Source organism: Salmo trutta, chromosome 12 (assembly GCF_901001165.1).
Source record: "Salmo trutta chromosome 12, fSalTru1.1, whole genome shotgun sequence".
In the NCBI taxonomy this organism is placed as follows: domain Eukaryota; kingdom Metazoa; phylum Chordata; class Actinopteri; order Salmoniformes; family Salmonidae; genus Salmo; species Salmo trutta.
Window position 1 is genome coordinate 76,500,662 of NC_042968.1, and position 19,173 is coordinate 76,519,834.

Here is a 19,173-nt window from a genome sequence, read left to right on the forward strand (position 1 = left end):
CCTGGCCTGATGTCTCCTTGCTGTCCCCAGTCCACCTGGTCGTGCTGCTGCTCCAGTTTCAACTGTTCTGCCTGCGGCTATGGAACCCTGACCTGTTCACCGGACGTGCCTACCTGTCCCAGACCTGCTGTTTTCAACTCTCTGGAGACAGCAGGAGTGGTAGAGATACTCTGAATGATCGGCTATGAAAAGCCAACTGATATTTACTCCTGAGGTGCTGGCCTGTTGCACCCTCTACAACCACTGTGATTATTATTATTTGACCCTGCTGGTGAATATCTTGGCCATGTTCTGTTATGATCTCCACCCGGCACAGCCAGAAGAGGACTGGCCAACCCTCATAGCCTGGTTCCTCTCTAGGTTTCTTCCTAGGTTCTGGCCTTTCTAGGGAGTTTTTCCTAGCAAACGTGCTTCTACACCTGCATTACTTGCTTTTTGGGGTTTTAGGCTGGGTTTCTGTACAGCACTTTGTGACATCAGCTGATGTAAGAAGGGCTTTATAAATACATTTCATTGATTGGTTGTCCTGTTCACCACAGTCTGAGGTCCTGAGCGCTCTGGATCAGGTTTTCATCAAGGATCTCTCTGTACTTTGCTCCATTCATCTTTCCCTCTATCCTGACTAGTCTCCCAGTCCCTGCTGATGGTAAAACATCCCCACAGCATGATGCTGCCACCATCATGCTTCACCGTAGGGATGGTGCCAGTTTCCCTCCAGACCTGACGCTTTGCATTCAGGCCAAAGAGTTCAATCTTGGTTTCATCATACCAGAGAATCTTGTTTCTCATAGTCTGAGTCCTTTATGTGCCTTTTGGCAAATTTCAAATGGGCTGTCGTGCTTTTTAATGAGGACAGTCTTCTGTCTGGCAACTCTACCATAAATGCCTGATTGGTGGAGTGCTGCAGAGATGGTTGTCCTTCTGGAAGATTCTCCCATCTCCACAGAGGAACTCTGGAGCTCTGTCAGAGTGACCATCTGTTTCTTGTTCACCTCCTTGACCAAGGCCCTTCTTCCCCGATTGCTCAGTTTGGCCGGTTGGCCAGCTCTAGGAAGAGTCTTGGTGGTTACACACTTCTTCCATTTAAGAATGATGGAGGCCACTGTGTTCTTGGGGACCTTCAGAGCTGCAGAAATAATTTTGGTACCCTTCCCCAGATCTGTGCCTCAACACAATCCTGTCTCAAGGCTCTACGGACAATTCCTTTGACCTCATAGCTTGGTTTTTGCTCTGACATGCACTGTCAACTGTGGGACCTTATATAGACAGGTGTGTGCCTTTCCAAATCATGTCCAATTAATTGAATTTACGACAGGTGGACTCCAATCAATGGAAACAGGATGCACCTGAGGTCAATTCCGAGTCTCAGGGCAAAGGGTCTGAATACCTGTGTAAATAAGGTATTTCTGTTTTTTATTTTTAATACATTTGAAAAAATTCTAAAAACCGTTTTTTTGCCTTGTCATTATGGGGTATTGTGTGTAGATTGATCATACATTTTTATTTATTTAATCAATTTTAGAAAATGGCTGTAAAAAGTAAAGGGGTCTGAATACTTTCCGAATGCACTGTATGTGTAAACCTACCAATAATACAAATAGGCCCTAATTATACTTTTAATTTATTTTTATTATTTTACCTTTATTTAACCAGGTAGGCCAGTTGAGAACAACTTCTCATTTACAACTGTGACCTGGCCAAGATAAAGCAAAGCAGTGCGACAAAAACAACAACACAGAGTTACACATGGGATAAAACAAACGTACAGTCAATAACACAATAACAAAAATCTATATATAGTGTGTGCAAATGTAGTAAGATTAGGGAGGTAAGGCAATAAATGGGCCATAGTGGCGAAATAATTACAATTTAGCATTAACGCTGGAGTGATAGATATGCAGATGATGATGTGCAAGTAGAGATACTGGGGTGCAAAAGATAAAAAATAAATATCAATTTCAAGCTTAAAGTTAGTGAGGGAGATATAAGTCTCCAGCTTCAGTGAGTTTTGCAATTCGTTCCTGTCATTGGCAGTAGAGAACTTGAAGGAAAGGCGGCCAAAGTAGGAGTTGGCTTTGGGGGTGACCAGTGAAATATACCTGCTGGAGTGCGTGCTACGGGTGGGTGTTGCTATGGTGACCAGTGAGCTGAGATAAGGCAGGGCTTTACCTAGCAAAGACTTATAGATGACCTGGAGCCAGTGGGATTGGCGACGAATATGTAGCGAGGGCCAGCCGACGAGAGCATACAGGTCGCAGTGGTGGGTAGTATATGGGGCTTTGGTGACATAACGGATGGCACTGTGATAGACTACATCTAATTTGTTGAGTAGAGTGTTGGAGGCTATTTTGTAAATGACATTGCCAAAGTCAAGGATCGGTAGGATGGTAAGTTTTACGAGGGTATGTTTGGCAGCGTGAGTGAAGGAGGCTTTGTTGCGAAATAGGAAGCCAATTCTAGATTTAATTTTGGATTGGAGATGCTTAATGTGAGTCTGGAAGGAGAGTTTACAGTCTAACCAGACACCTAGGTATTTGTAGTTGTCCACATATTCTAAGTCAGAACCGTCCAGAGTAGTGATGCTAGTCGGGCGGGCGGGTGCCGGCAGCGATTGGTTGAAGAGCATGCATTTAAGAGCAGTTGAAGACCACAGAAGGAGTGTTCTATGGCATTGAACCTCGTCTGGAGGTTTGTTAAAAAGAAGGGCCAGAAGTATACAGAATGGTGTCGTCTGCGTTGAGGTGGATCAGAGAATCACCAGCAGCAAGAGCGACATCATTGATATATACAGAGAAAAGAGTCGGCCTGAGAATTGAACCCTGTGGCACCCCCATAGAGACTGCCGCAGAGGTCCAGACAACAGGCCCTCCAATTTGACACACTGAACTCTATCTGAGAAGAAGTTGGTGAACCAGGCGAGGCAGTCATTTGAGAAACCAAGGCTGTTGAGTCTGCCAATAAGAATGCAGTGATTGAATTCAAAATTAAAATCAAATTTGCGGCGCCTCCCGAGTGGCGCAGCAGTCTAAGGCACTGGTTTCGATCCCGGGCTGTATCACAACTGGACGTGATCAGGAGTCCCATTGGGCGGCACACAATTGGCCCAGCGTCATTAGGGGAGGGTTTGGCCGGGGGGGCATTACTTGGCTCATTGCGCTCTAGCGACTCATTGTGGCGGGCTGGGCGCCTGCAGGCTGACCTCTGTTGTCAGTTGAACGGTGTTCTGACACATTGGTGCGGCTAGCTTCCGGGTTAAGTGGGCTTTAAGAAGTGCGGTTTCGCGGGTCATGTTTTGGAGGACTCATGACTCGACCTTCACCACCTGAGCCCGTTGGGGAGTTGTAGCGATGAGACAAGATGAAAATTGTGGAGAATTTTTTTAAATTTTTTTAATAATAATATGCTAGCCTATACTTGTAACTTTGCAGGCCACATGTGCTGCACCAGAATCATATGTTCTTTCAGTTTTATCATGGTTTGAACAATGTGCATAATTCCAGTCCATATAGTACAGTATAATACAGTACAGTAATACAGTTCACACTTGTTACATTCCCCAGTTTCTGTGTTGTGGGTTTGTATGTATGTGTATATGTTTCAGGATGGCTTCCTGGATTCCAAGCAGCTGATTGGTCTGCCCCATTGCAGATTGGAGCTCTGACCCCGCCCTCTCGTCAGCGGATACAGCTGTCTGCAATTACCGACTCCTTCTGCAGCTTAAAAAGCCAGTGTTCCTTTGCCAGTTGGAGAGAGAGCTTTTTTTTACATTTTTTAAAAAATGTGTGTGTATATATATATATATATATATATATATATATATATATATATATATATATATATATATATATATATATATATATATGCTGTGTTGGTCTGGTAAAGTATTTTGTAGCCGGTCCTGCAGAGGTATGTGTTTGCTATAGTACCTAGTGTTTTTGGTTTATTCAAATTATTCACTGAGTTTGGTGACTTATTCGGTTTCATTTGTTCCTGGGGGGGAAGGGGAAGGCACCTTGGGAGTGTTTAGGCAAGAGGCCTGCGGGCATACATATACCCGTAGTATGTACTCTGTCTATGCACACTAGGTAAGACTTGGGTGGACCACCCCTTGTATTTTGGTTAGCGCGCCAGGTGGTGTTAAAAATAGGTAGGTAGGAGAGGAGGCTCCTTAACTTTACTTTCATTGCTTTGGTTCTGTCCAGCCCCATTTCCCCACATTTACCGTGTTAAGGAAATAAATTCCCTGTTAATGGTAATATTCTCTGCCTCTGTCATCCTTACCCGCACCAACAATCACACACCTTTCACTCCACAGGGAGTTGAGTGTAGCAGGGTGTTGCGTTCCCTCCAAGAGGCTTGTGTAACAACACTCAAAGATTAGCTTACTGGAGTTTGTTTCATTTACTTACCCATGAGAACATGTAGCTAGCTACATCAATGGGCTTTTATGTTTTCTGTCTTGCGTAATGTGTGCTAGCCTATACTGTATATCATAGTTAATGGATAACGGCATAATCGCTTGGGCTCATTATGTATGTATGTATGTATGTGTGTATGTATGTATGTATGTATAGCATCAGGCTTGAATTTTCAATCAAAGCTCTAATCAAATCCAGACATAGGCCTATGTACAGTTGAAGTTGGAAGTTTACATACACGTAGGTTGGAGTCATTAACTTGTTTTTCAACCACTCCACAAATTTCTTGTTAACAAACTCTAGTTTTGGCAAGTCGGTTAAGACATCTACTTTGCATGACACAAGTAATTTTTCCAACAATTGTTTACAGATTATTTCAGTAATAATTCACTGTATCACAGCTCAGCGTTCAACACCATAGTACCCTCAAAGCTCATCACTAAGCTAAGGAACCTGGGACTAAACACCTCCCTCTGCAACTGGATCCTGGACTTCCTGACGAGCAGCCCCCAGGTGGTGAGGGTAGGTAGCAACACATCTGCCATGCTAATCCTCAACACTGGAGCTCCACAGGGGTGCGTGCTCAGTCCCCTCCTCTTCTCCCTGTTCACCCACGACTGCATGGCCAGGCACGACTCCAACAACAAGTTTGCAGACGACACAACAGTGGTAGGCCTGATCACTGACAACGACGAAACGGCCTATAAGGAGGAGGTCAGAGACCTGGCCGGGTGGTACCAGAATAACAACCTATCTCTCAACGTAACCAAGACAAAGGAGATGATTGTGGACAACAGGAAAAGGAGGACCGAGCACACCCCCATTCTCATCAACGGGGCTGTAGTGGAGCAGGTTCAGAGCTTCAAGTTCCTTGGTGTCCACATCAACAACAAACTATTATGGTCCAAACACACCAAGACAGTTGTGAAGAGGTCACAACTATTCCTCCTCAGGAAAGTAAAAAGATTTGGCATGGGTCCTGAGATCCTCAAAAGGTTCTACAGCTGCAACATCGAGAGCATCCTGACTGGTTGCATCACTGCCTGGTACAGCAATTGCTCGGCCTCCGACCACAAGGCACTACAGAGGGTAGTGCGTACGGCCCAGTACATCACTGGGGCTGAGCTGCCTGCCATCCAGGACCTCTACACCTGGCAGTGTCAGAGGAAGGCCTTAAAAATTGTCAAAGACCCCAGCCACCCCAGTTATAGACTGTTCTCTCTACTACCGCATGGCAAGCGGTACCAGAGTGCCAAGTCTAGGACAAAAAGGCTTCTCAACAGTTTTAACCCCCAAGCCATAAGACTCCTGAACAGGTAATCAAATGGCTACCAGGATTATTTTAATTGTGTGCCCCCCCACCCCTCTTTTTATGCTGCTGCTACTCTCTGTTCATCATATGCATAGTCACTTTAACCATATCTACATGTACATACTACCTCAATCAGCCTGACTAACCAGTGTCTGTATGTAGCCTCGCTACTGTATATAGCCTGTCTTTTTACTGTTTTATTTCTTTACTTACCTATTGTTTACTTAATATATTTTTTCCACTATTGGTTAGAGCCTGTAAGTAAGCATTTCACTGTAAGGTCTACACCGGTTGTATTTGGCACACATGACAAATAAACTTTGATATGATTTGAATTCCAGTGGGTCAGAAGTTTACATACACTAAGTTGACTGTGCCTTTAAACAGCTTGGAAAATTCCAGAAAATGATGGCATGGCTTTAGAAGCTTCTGATAGGCTATTTTACATAATTTGAGGAGGTATACCTGTGGATGTATTTCAAGGCCTACCTTCAAATTCAGTGCCTCTTTGCTTGACATCATGGGAAAATCAAAAGAAATCAGCTAAGACCTCAGAACAAAAGATTTTAGACCTCCACAAGTCTGGTCCATCCTTGGGCGCAATTTCAAAACGCCTGAAGGTACCATGTTCATCTGTACAAACAATAGTAAGCAAGTTTAAACATCATGGGACCACGCAGCCGTCATACCGCTCAGGAAGGAGATGCGTTCTGTCTCCTAGAGATGAACGTACTTTGGTGTGAAAAGTGCAAATCAATCCCAGAACAACAGCAAAGGACCTTGTGAAGATGCTGGAGGAAACGGGTACAAAAGTATCTATAGCCACAGTAAAACGAGTCCTATATCGACATAACCTGAAAGGCCGCTCAGCAAGGAAGAAGCCATTGCTTCAAAACCGCCATAAAAAAGCCAGACTACGGTTTACAACTGCACATGGGGACAGAAATCATACTTTTTGTAGAAATGTCCTCTGGTCTGAACTGTTTGGCCATAATGACCATCGTTATGTTTAGAGCAAAAAGGGGAGGCTTGCAAGCCGACGAACACCATCCCAACCGTGGAGCACGGGGGTGGCAGCATCATGTTGTGGGGGTGCTTTGCTGCAGGAGGGACTGGTGCACTTCAAAAAATTGATGTAGTCATCAAAATGTAGTCAACAACATGCTGCCCTCAATGCTTAAATTGTATTGTGTATGGCTCAATTTGTGGAAAAGCTATGATCATTCATCGTCTTTAATGTTGTGAATTAGACACACGATGACCACGATTTGAATGCTGCAACTGAGACAGAATGACATCGAGGGATATACGCTGAGACCCCGAGTGTGACTGGAATGGATATTTGTGACAATGACCTAAAAGGTGTGCAGAAGCACACCAGCACCCCATTTTATATGTATTACATGGCCAACCATCCTTCTACATTTACATTTTAGTCATTTAGCAGACACTCTTATTCAGAGCATCTTACAGTAGTGAATGTATACATTTCATGCATTTTTTTTGTACTGGCCCCCCGTGGGAATCAAACCCACAACCCTGGCGTTGCACACACAATGCTGGCGGTGCAAACACCATGCTCTACCAACTGAGCCACAGGGAAGAGCTACCCCTTATTCCACACTATGCCTTTTATGCCCCATGGTCCCTCAACTTCGGACACTTTGGAACTCTCCATCTTATCTCTATAAACCCATCCTACATTCACCCATTTTCCCCACACTGCTTCCTTCACTTGTACTTCTCCTAATTTGATAACATCTAGACTCAGTACCAAGTTCAAGTGTTGTGGTGTACTGTTTTTGCTACTTTTTTCCCACCTGTCTAATGCTGTGCTCCTGCTTATTCTGGGGTCCAGACTGAAAATGGGTTGTGTTAAATGTGGAAGACATTTCGGTTGAATGCATTCAGTTATGCAACTGACTAGGTATCCCCTTTCCCTACCCCTTGAATGCAGTGTTAAATGTGCTGCTCACAATTGTCAGCAGCAACATGGACAGTTAAATTGACCAGAAGGTTGTTGATATATCTGCGTTTAGGCAAGGCTTCCTTGTTTTGGGTCTGTTAAGTGTGTTTCTCATTCTGCTGGAGTTAACATAGTATTTTATATTAAACCTACCTTACACATCCAGTACTCTGTCCATTTGTAAATAACCCACCAAAAATCACAATATGCTGTTTTACATGTTGTGTTATTTGTGCTGGTCTAGTTCCTAAAATGTAAAAGCAGAAGAATCTGTGTGCTCTTCGGTAGTAATTAATAGTTCATATGGTGCTCTTCAATGTCCTAGGTTTGTGGCATTGATGAATACATTTTGAGATCTGGCCATGGACCCCCTGCAGTACCCTCTGGGGGTCCACGGTCCCCTCATTGGGAACCCCTGCTCTAGTCTACACATCAGTGCTTCATGCACAGCCTACAAATATGGAAAAATGCTCTTTAAACTAACTGCATAAATCTCGCTCTATGCTTATTTCACTGTTTTGCACGATTCATTTTAGGCCTATTTACTTCACACACAGTAGTTTGGATGGCAAAATATAACAAAAGTCCTCCTTGAGCCTCATTGCCTTATCAGACACAAAATACACATTTCAAGCGACTTCTATCAATATGTTTGTACAGTTCATCAAAACATTTTTATTTCCCCAACTCCATGTATGACCTGGGAATAATTCATCGAGCACAAAAATTATACATTTTATATCCATTTGTCGCCATCTGGTGTCCACAACCTAGACAATGAGGCAGCAGCAAGAACCATACGCAGTTGTATTGAGTTCCACTGTGAATGAATAAATTACATTTTATTTCCGTGTCAAATCGCCATTTGGCAACCCAACCCTTACGTGTTTAACTGACACTGACACAATTCACTGTGATAATTCAGTGATAATTATTCCGTTGTTCTGTTCAGTGCGCACCACATAACGAGTTAAAAGTAAATCAATACATAATAGTAAATAAGGTTATCCAAGCAATAATTATATCCTAGAGCAGTTAAAAATGATGATGATTTTCCATGACTTCAGGTTGGATGACACACACGCTACAGTGGCAGACCTACGGAAAGGCCCTGAGTGTGGACAATGAGTAACGTTAATAGCAGTAGTTGGTGTAGGTGGAAAAGGTGTAGCACAACCTGGCTTTAAATGTAATGTTTTTAAGGCTTTACACATAGTATGATTGATTTAAACATCCCTAGAAGTTGTTAACATTAAAATGGTTAAATCCATTGGACTTGAGCTGAATCATCCATTGGAAGTGAATGGGATTTGCGCATAAATTCCCATTACAGGCTTTCAATTTCAAATCGATTGATTAGCCTAGCCTACATTTTTGACAAAATAAAGTATTAATTAAATAGCTTATTACAGGGACAGAATGTGTTAAATACATAATGCGTTATCCTGAATAGCCTATCTATGACTTACTTACTTTCTCGTGTTATTATTTCTATGTCTCGTGTTTTTGTTCTAATTGACTTGTTTATTTATATTTTATAGTAGTACTGAATTGTTGGGAAAGAGCTAGCAAGAAAGGCATTTCACTGTAGGCTACTAGTACACGTGACAATAAAAAACGTGAAAATATATATTTTTATGATTATTATTAACAACAAACCAATACAAAACGTAAATGGGGGAACACAAGTATTTACAAAGGCCAATTGGGCTAGGAGATACAATATCACATTACACAAGGACCTTAAGGGACATACACACATTTATAATTCTAACCGATTTTTTGTTGGTAGAGTATTTAATTGTCTTAAAATATAGTTAAATTTATTTTTGTAGGGTAAGAAAATGTGGTGTTTTAGCTAGGACTGCTATGATGAGTGACGTAGCCAGGCTAGCCTATGTTCGGTGATCCATGATAAATAGGAACCCTCCCTCCGAATGAAAGCAGTGAGCGAACGACATAGAACCATAACAGAGAAACGGATGAAAAATACTACTTTTCTACAAAAGGAACACAATCGTCTCGAATCTCCTACGGTAGGTTATTTTACGATATTCACATTAATTGTAAAGGAGTAGCAGGTGGCCATACAGCCCGGGCTGTTCTGCGTGAAAGCGCTAGAGCGCCATTTTATTAAATAAGACCATTACATTTATGCGAATAACGGGTCCGGTTCTGAAAAATAGAACTGCGCATATAGCCTAATTTGCCTTCACGTCTAGTTATATATAGCATATGTCATATTTTATTTTTCATAAAACATCCAAGCTGCCCCTGGATATGTGTTGTCTTTTATTGCACCGTGGTAGCCTATTTTATTATGTTTAGCCTACTGATTGGCCTAAATAAAAGCTACAAAATATAGGCCTAACTGCTGGAATTCTATACAGCGTATTGAACATTCAGGGAAAATCTTATCCCTAATAATATTATGTTACATGTACATGCTACTTTAAGGATAATCTTCCAGAACAGAAAAGGGTAGGCGTTGGCTTATACTTGATATCCAGAAAACGAATTAAGCGAATCAATTCTACAGTCCGTGACAGGAGTGTCAGTGACATGAGAGGGTTAGCTCAGATTTAAGTAAACAGAAATAATTAGAAGAGGCTTCAGAAAAACGATTGGACCAAGTCCACGTACTTACTGTTAATGACGTCACCATATTTCTTCCCCAGGGCAGTCATCATGGGAAAGCTGTGTGAGCTGGCCCTGGTGTCTCTTGCCCTCCTGGCTCTGCTTCATACTGACTCTACATGGGCCAAGAGAAGTGGCAGCAGCAGCAGCAAAAAGACAGCATCCAGCAACAGGGGCTCAGATAAAAAGCCGCCGAAAACATCAAACACACAGACGGGAAGCTACCCTAGACAACCCCAAAGCCCCAATAGGAACCCCAACCCATACCCAGCAGGAGGTAGTTATCCAGGGAGAGGTACCAATCAGAACCAGAACCCAGCCGGTGGATACCCTGCAGCAGGTGGAAACCCCAACCAGCAGTATCCAGGCCTGGGAACCAACCAAGGAGGATATCCTAACCAAAACCCTGCAGCAGGTGGCTACCCCAACCAGCAGTATCCAGGCAGAGCCAATCCTGGGGGATATCCAAACCAGAATCCTGCAGCTGGAGGTTACCCTGCCGCTGGTGGCAATCCTGCAGCAGGTGGCTACCCCAACCAGCAGTATCCAGGCAGAGCCAATCCTGGGGGATATCCAAACCAGAACCCTGCAGCTGGAGGTTACCCTGCCGCTGGTGGCAATCCTGTAGCAGGTGGCTATCCCAACCAGCAGTATCCAGGCAGAGCCAATCCTGGGGGATATCCAAACCAGAACCCAGCAGCTGGAGGTTACCCCAACCAGAATCCATGGAGAGGAGGAGTCAATCCGGGATACCCAGCCGGAGGTCACCCTGCTGGAGGTTACCCAGTAAGAGGGGGAAATACTGGCTGGGGGCAGGCAGGGGGCTACCCTGGTGGAGGGACAGGAGGAGGTTACCAACCCAACTGGAACCCAAACAATAAGATCCTCAGTCCCCGCTATGGTGGAGGCTATGGTTATGGAGGTATGGGAGGTGGCTCTCCCTTCTCACGCTCAGTTCAGGGAATGGGGCAGTACCCCTCTACTCAGTCCAAGGGGTTTGCTAAGAAGGCTTTTATGGCTGCAGGGGTTGGGGCCTTGGCAGGTATGGCGGTTGGCTACGGCCTTGGGCGTTTCCCTCGTCCACACTTCAACTTCCGCAACCCTCAGGAAGAGCAGTCCTACAACAACTACATGTACAGCAAATACGGCGAACGCTCCACAGACGAAAACGACTATGGCCGGGACTACACCTACAAAGTACCTCCGCGGGCAGAGTCCTACGATAGCTTCATGGATACCTGCATGAAGAGGAATGACCTTCTGCAGGACCAGGGCAGAGACTCCCAGGCCACACCTAACAACCAGAAGAACAACCCTCAGGGAGCCAACAGCCAGAGCATGCCCATCACTCCTGAGATGGGGAACAGCAGTCCAGCTAGCAACCAGGAGGGAACAGACAAAGTGAAGCCTCTCACCCCTGCCCCTGGTGAGATAGCTGGAGAGGGTAAGGAAGAGGTTGACGGCCCCACTGTGAGCATTGAAGAGATAGGTTACCCTGCATTGGTGGAGCAGCTGAAGAACCGGAAGTGTGTGGAGCTGTACATAAACCACTCGGAGCGCTTCCTGGAGAAGCAGACAGCTGAACGCAGCAGCAGCAGCAGCAGCAACAACAACAACAACAACAAAAATGTGAACAGTCGCAGCAACCCCCTCGGTCAGGGGCTGGTACAGCTGATAACCAGCCTCGTCATGGTCCTGAGCAGCATTCTTCTACTGCACTGAGACATACAGTAGGTGTGTCCCAGTCGTCTGGAATAGCTTCATTTCATAGTCCCCCTTCCTCATCATGCCACTGATATCTTGTGAGGATAGGTTAATTAAGTAAAGTGGAGATATAACCAGTACTTTCACTTATCAGTGGTCATGATGGAAAGGAAGCAAGTGGAAAATAACTTCCAGGGACACGGGTGCATGATAAGGTCCATTTCCTCCACATTTTATGGGGATATTTGAGCTTTAATATAGTTTTACTGTTTGTCTAATGGCCCATCTGATTTGTGTCTCTAACATTTGCACTGATCTCATGTCAATTTGGATCTTCGCTGTAGTACTTCTAGACTTCGTTTCTATTGCAATTCTTTTTTTCATTGCACTTTTTGTTTCAGAGCAGTTTCTGGTAGAATACTTTGTTGATCACTGTATTTTGTTCTGTAAAACACTAATTTCTTCAGGTCATGGCAAATGCATGATGCTTTAATATTGTATCTCTGTATCTATTACGATATCGCTGTATATAACACTAACACACAAACACTACAAGTACATACAGTATAATGCTTACTATTGACTGGATATCTATCAAGTTGTACATAGGCACTAACCAATTGAAATTTTAGCCAATTGTAAACTCTTATGTGTTATGTGATGAGGCAACTATCATCTGACTCTGGGTATTCAGTGTCTTTTTGCCAGTGTGGTTCCACATGAAGTACATAAAGCATTGTCACCTGTATGCCAGATATTAGCTGGAAATCAATTTGCTCAGAATAATTTTTTGGTGAACTGAACGGTACATTATACTCTACTGTGATATTTATATTTGTACTGTAGAGTCCATCTTATGTGGTCTGCAGCAATTGGTTTTAAAAGTTGCCTGTTCCTATTTTTCTTTAGTTCTCTCTTGTCCCATACCTCTCTACCTCCCCATCTAGTCTCCCTCTCCATGTCCTCCTGTCCCCTGGTTATCAGAAGTGCACTTTTTTCTCTAGCCGAATGGATATAAACGACTCTTCTTTTCCTTGTTTCCCAATCATGTATTTAGTGGTGAACATAAAACATGCATTGTTGTAATGATGTTTTGGAAATGTAAAATAACCCCTTTGCCATGCTAGAACTAAATGGTGAATATTACTTGGCCTTTAAATATCGCAAAAGTCTTCTTCCATTTTCAAGGTACAGGATGAATAAAAACAAAATAAAACACATTATCGGCCATTCTCTCTTTTAGAAAACATGAGGGCAGTTACCGTGAATCTCACAGAGCACATTGAAGCTTTTAAAGACACATCTGTTGCTAGGAGTCTAATTGCCTCAAGGGAAATTGTTACAGAACAGTCACTACAGTGTGAGAAAATCAAACAGACAGGGTTTCTGCCTGCTAGTTGGCAGCAATACAATTCCCGTTACTGTCTATTAAATGATCCTTAAGCTATCTTTACAACAGAACACAAAGATCTCAACTCATCTCATACACAAAAACATGTATTTTTTTCTGAACTAAGGCCCTATTATTTAATCAAAACCAGTTTTTGTGTTTCTGGGATACTTTTAAAATAAAATCATGTTTTCTCTTTGCAGAAGCCTTGCACACAAGGCTTATATTTGAAAGTACTATGTTGTGAGTTTTCCTTACATTTTTTTGTTATTTCTTTGAATCCAAATGTGAGGGGAAACACTTTTTATTTCATATTTACTGCTCCCCCTTTACTTATCCATGTTGTCTCTATATGGTCCTGAACTTAACTACTGTCACATGCATCATAATGAACGTAATAAAGCAACACACACACACACACACACACAAATCTATATTTTATTAGTGGACCAGAGTAGATAAATCAAGTATTATGAAGAATATTACCAAATCCATAGAAAATAATATTAAATTGGTTTATATTACTTTAATATGGGTTACAAAAACATATGTTTGTTATTTGCAGATATAAAAGCTAGTGAATAATCACACATTTATTGCGATGGCCAAATATGAGTAATAACATTAGCAAAATCACAGCAAAGTAGATGTTAATAGGAACATGTATTATTTGCAGCCTCCTACCTTAGTTCATCCAGTTATTACAGTGGATGAAGCTGAAAAAGGATCTAGCACAGTCCATTTTGACAGTAACAAGTGACACATGATTTTACAAAACTAAGATAGGAGCCCCCATCCGTAATGACGTTCCAATGAGTATAGCTTTGTTAAGGTGGTGGTGGGCCTATGCCAAAGGACAACAAGATCAGGACTTATTTAAATAGTTTTGAAGTCCACTCACTGGTCTTTCGGACCATTAATTCAGATAGAATCTACTTCCTAGGAAATGGTTTATGACCAGATTCCCCTTATCCAGTCCTCAAAGAAGAAAGGTACCATTGATCCCAGTGTGAGGAGGATGTTACTCATGGGGCCATGTCCGGGGCCAGCAGCGTTTCTGTAGCGGCGCCAGTCAGACTGGTTGTGAAGGACTTGGCCTTCAGGATTGTAGAATCTCTGGTCCTCCTCAGACGAGAATGCGTCGTAGTCATACCCATGCCCCCCGTAGCCATGTCTTGGCCTACCGAGTGACTCCAGCCCGTATTCAATGGCAGCCCCACCCAGTGCCCCGGCGGCTGCTGCCCCTGCCATCTTCAGCCCCTGTCTGGAGGAGCCACCGCTCTTGGAGGTGGGCGCTTTGCCTCATGTTGTGCTACCATGTTGTGCTGCTGCCATGTTGTCATGTTGTGTTGCTATCATGCTATGTTTTCATGTGTTGCTGCAATGATGTTGTTGTCTTAGGTCTCTCTTTATATAGTGTTGTGTTGTCTCTCTTGTCGTGATGTGTGTTTTGTCCTATATTTTAATTAAATGTATTTTTAATCCCAGTCCACGTCCCCGCAGGTAGCTTTTTGCCTTTTGGTAGGTCGTCATTGTAAATATGAATTTGTTCTTAACTGACCTGCCGAATTAAATAAAGGTAAAAAAAAGAATCCCTGTACATTCTTTCCCCAGCCCTTGAATCCACCTCACGTTTACATAGGGCACCTGGGTACAGCGCTGCCACCAGCAACGTCCATGCCCACAGGAGCAGAAGCTGCTGCTGGGCAATCATGACTTGACTTGACTTCTTCCTTGCCGTCCATGGGAGGGGTGCGTCACTTGAGTGGGTTGAGTCACTGACGTGGTCTTCCTGTCTGGGTTGGCGCCCCCCCTTGGGTTGTGCCATGGCGGAGATTTTTGTGGGCTATACTCGGCCTTGTCTTCGGACGGTAAGTTGGTGGTTGTAGACATCCCTCTAGTGGTGTGGGGGCTGTGCTTTGGCAAAGTGGGTGGGGTTATATCCTGCCTGTTTGGCCCTGTCCGGGGGTATCATCGGATGGGGCCACAGTGTCTTCTGATCCCTCCTGTCTCAGCCTCCAGTATTTATGCTGCAGTAGTTTATGTGCCGGGGGGCTAGGGTCAGTCTGTTTCATCTGGAGTATTCTCTTGTCTTATCCGGTGTCCTGTGTGAATTTAAATATGCTCTCTCTAATTCTCTCTTTCTCTCTTTCTTTCTTTCTCTCAGAGGACCTGAGCCCTAGGACCATGCCTCGGGACTACCTGGCATGATGACTCCTTGCTGTCCCCAGTCCACCTGGCCATGCTGCTGCTCCAGTTTCAACTGTTCTGCCTGCGGCTACGGAACCCTGACCTGTTCACCGGACGTGCTTGTTGCACCCTCGACAACTACAATGATTATTATTATTTGACCATGCTGGTCATTTACGAACATTTTAACATCTTGACCATGTTCTGTTATAATATCCACCCGGCACAGCCAGAAGAGGACTGGCCACCCCTCATAGCCTGGTTCCTCTCTAGGTTTCTTCCTAGGTTTTTGGCCTTTCTAGGGAGTTTTTCCTAGGGAGTTTTTCCTAGCCACCGTGCCTCTTTCACATGCATTGCTTGCTGTTTGGGGGTTTAGGCTGGGTTTCTGTACAGCACTTTGAGATTTCAGCTGATATACGAAGGGCTATATAAATAAATTTGATTTGATGATTTGAGATTCATGCAAAGACAAAATACACTGGTAAAATGTTATGTAAGCAAATATGAGCACAGTCTATTGTTCAAGTGTTAGAAAATCATCCTAGGTAAACATTCTAATATACTGTATTTCTTTTGGAGTTTTGTCAGTTATATCTTCTGAATGAGATGAAGGCACAGGAACAGTAGTAATGCACAGCTCAATTCAATGTACTAAAGCTGTTGGGAACCAAAACAAACTCAGCACCACAGAGAACATCCATCAAGTCAGACAGGCATTAAAGCCGAGGATAACACACCGCAGCACACTTCAAAACTATAGGCTGCAGACACGCCAACAAACAAACAAGACAATAAATGGCACCTCATCCAATGTGAGGTCAAGAACATGCCCTATGTTCTGCCAACACCAGTACTACTATACTGTACACAAGTGACCTCTTTGCGACCTCTTTGCGAATGGCGAAAGGCCAGAACTCATTTGAACATGATTTGCAATTGAAGCTTCTATTGCAAATCATATTCAATAGAAGCTTCAATTGCAAATCATATTCATGTGCGTGCTGACCTTTTTTAATTTGTAAGTGCACACACTAATCCTAGTCATGCTAACTTTTAAAATATATGAAGTCTGTTTTGAGTTTCCATCACAATGTGTGTATTAAAAACACAACATTTTGTTTTAAGTGAGAAGTATGCAATGGTCTGAAGCCAAAAAAGAAAAGAAATTCACAGTGCCTACTCCACCCATGCTCTACAAAGGTTTTCCAGCACACAGCTTTGACCTACTACAGTAGCTGTGTTGGTCTATTACTTCAAACAATGTGTATGCAGGTTGCTTAGGATTCAAACCTTTTCAAACATGTGTACCCCAGACAAGTTAAAGTATTGGATTCTTCACACACAACATTATATGAAAACAAGCCACCATGCTTGATTGAGCAAGCTGTTTTGTCTTGTAGTAATGTGATGCCTGTATGTATTTACTTAAACCTTTTTTATTTAGCAATACATGTCATTGAGATTTTTTTTCTTTCATAAAATCTATTTTTTGGGTTAGTAGGTGTCCAAATTCCTCTCTTTTCCGGCTTCAGACCAGTGCCTACTTCTCACTTAAAACGTAGTTTTAAACCAGAGGTGATTATGCAAAATTATTCTGCAACATTATAGTACAGTAAGACACAGCAATACAAGAAATGTAAAAATACGCAATAATGACAAATGGCAACAGAAAATTCATGAGCGTTCCAGTGCAGTAGGTGGCAGTAATGCGCTATAATGTTGGATGCCAACATCCTGTGTGGCTGAGGTGGTAGAGCATGGTGCTTGCAACACCAGGGTTGTGGGTTTGATTCCCATGAAGAACCAGTACAAAAAAGTATGAAAATGTATGCAGTTGCTACTGATTAACTCTACAGAAGAGGCAGGGGCAACAACACCAGTAGCTAGGGACAACAGTAGATGGTTTCCTTTGCCCCTCATGTCGGGCAATGGTTTCCCTCAGTTCTGTTAATGAGGGCAGGCGTTAGCAAAGGACACTGGTTGCTAGCTAGGACTCCAGTGCACAGCAGGCGGGATAGGTAGCTAGCTAACGATAGCCACTGGTAGACATTGTCCTTTGCCCCAACCAGTCGGGCTCTACTTTCCCGCAGTTCTTATGACGATGGTGAGGGAAGGTGTTCAGCAGGCAGGAGTGATGGACACTGTGTGTTAGCTAGCTAGGAGGACTCCGGTACACAGCAGTAACTTGACACTGTGTTAATCATTCAGCACACATTTCCCAAAGTTTAAACTTTAGTTAGCTAGGTAGCTGTGCTTTGTGGAAGAATGTTGGAGATATTGTCAACATTGAGTTGTGCATCGTGATCTGTCCGTACAGCTAATGTTACAGCCTTGTTGGTTTGTAGCAAGCTGGCTAACATTACTTGCAATAGCAGCCAAGGACATTCACTATCTTATTTGCTTGTGCTCTGATTACACTTAAGAGTCAAGGCCAACAGTTTACACAGATGACTTCAGCCATATGAAAAACCTTCCATAGCAAAATATAGCTAGCTTCCTTTGCTTGTAGCTTGCCTGTCATTCGACTGGTGTTAGCTAGCTACCAGTGCTATTGCTGCACAACCCAAATACTTTGGTCCGGTTTAGAACTCTTAGATTCGGCTGAAAAGATGTTAGCATGGTCAGAAATGATACTAAAAGGTAGCACATTGTTGGTTCTTAATGGACAGAAATTAGCATGTGAGAGCAATACATTTTTTATTTAATCAAAACTGTTGCCCCTACAGAAGTATTCAGTCTGAAAGGTGGCAAGTCTAATGGTCACTTTATGGATGCTGTAGTCTCGTTCTTATCCGATGCCTTGATATTGAGCTAGGTCTGGGCAAGAAATAGTATTTTTTTTCTAATGCTAACGACCCTGTTAAAAATCCGGTATGTGGTTCTCAGTAACAACTTGACGGCTCATGACAAGAGACGGGGAGTGTGTTTGTAACGATGTGCGCTGAGAGTGGGGAAGCAAGTTCAGGGAGTGAGTTTGTTAATGAAAAAAGGCAACATTATCCAAAACAAGAAACACGAACAATGCACAGACATGAAACTGAAACAGAAACAATGATGCCTGGGGAAGGAACCAAGGGGAGTGACATATATAGGGCAGGTAATCAAGGAGGTGATGGAGTCCAGGTGAGTGTCATATTGCGCTAATGCCCGTAACGATGGTGACAGGTGTGCGCCTTAACGAGCAGCTTGGTGACCTAGAGGCCGGAGAGGGAGCACACGTGACAGTACCCCCTCCCTGACGTGCGGCTCCAGCCTGATCCTCGGGATCGTCGTTGATTGACGACCAAGATGACGATCCCGAGGATCAGGAGCAGACACCTCTGCTAAGGTGCAGGAACCTGTCGATCCAGCTGAGGCGCAGGAGCATGGCAACCTAGAGCGCCGGAGCGAGAGCATACGTGACAGTACCCCTCCCCGGCGCATTCGGCTCCAGCGGCAGGACGCCAACCACAGGGACGATCCAGGGGATCAGGAGCGGACCGGTCGCCTCGGCTGAGGTGCATAAATCTGCCGAACCGGCTGAGGAGTGAGAGCCTGATGAGCTGGCTGAGACCTC

At 43.7% G+C, this 19,173-nt stretch overlaps 1 protein-coding gene across 3 annotated transcripts; it reads left to right on the top strand.

Annotated features, from left to right (window-relative positions):
* Positions 1 to 9,578: 9,578 nt before the first annotated feature.
* On the top strand, positions 9,579 to 13,257 carry LOC115204205 (calcium-binding protein P). Of its 3 annotated transcripts, XM_029769591.1 has the most exons (3): positions 9,579 to 9,732; positions 10,375 to 10,748; positions 10,857 to 13,257. In XM_029769591.1, exons 2-3 carry the CDS (start codon positions 10,385 to 10,387, stop codon positions 12,053 to 12,055), a joined length of 1,563 nt encoding a protein of 520 aa, XP_029625451.1. In that variant the 5' UTR covers positions 9,579 to 9,732; positions 10,375 to 10,384; the 3' UTR covers positions 12,056 to 13,257. The 3 variants fall into 3 exon arrangements, with proteins under 3 accessions (XP_029625451.1, XP_029625449.1, XP_029625450.1); XM_029769589.1 differs by having other exon boundaries at positions 10,375 to 13,257; XM_029769590.1 differs by having other exon boundaries at positions 9,592 to 9,732; positions 10,380 to 13,257.
* Positions 13,258 to 19,173: the final 5,916 nt, after the last annotated feature.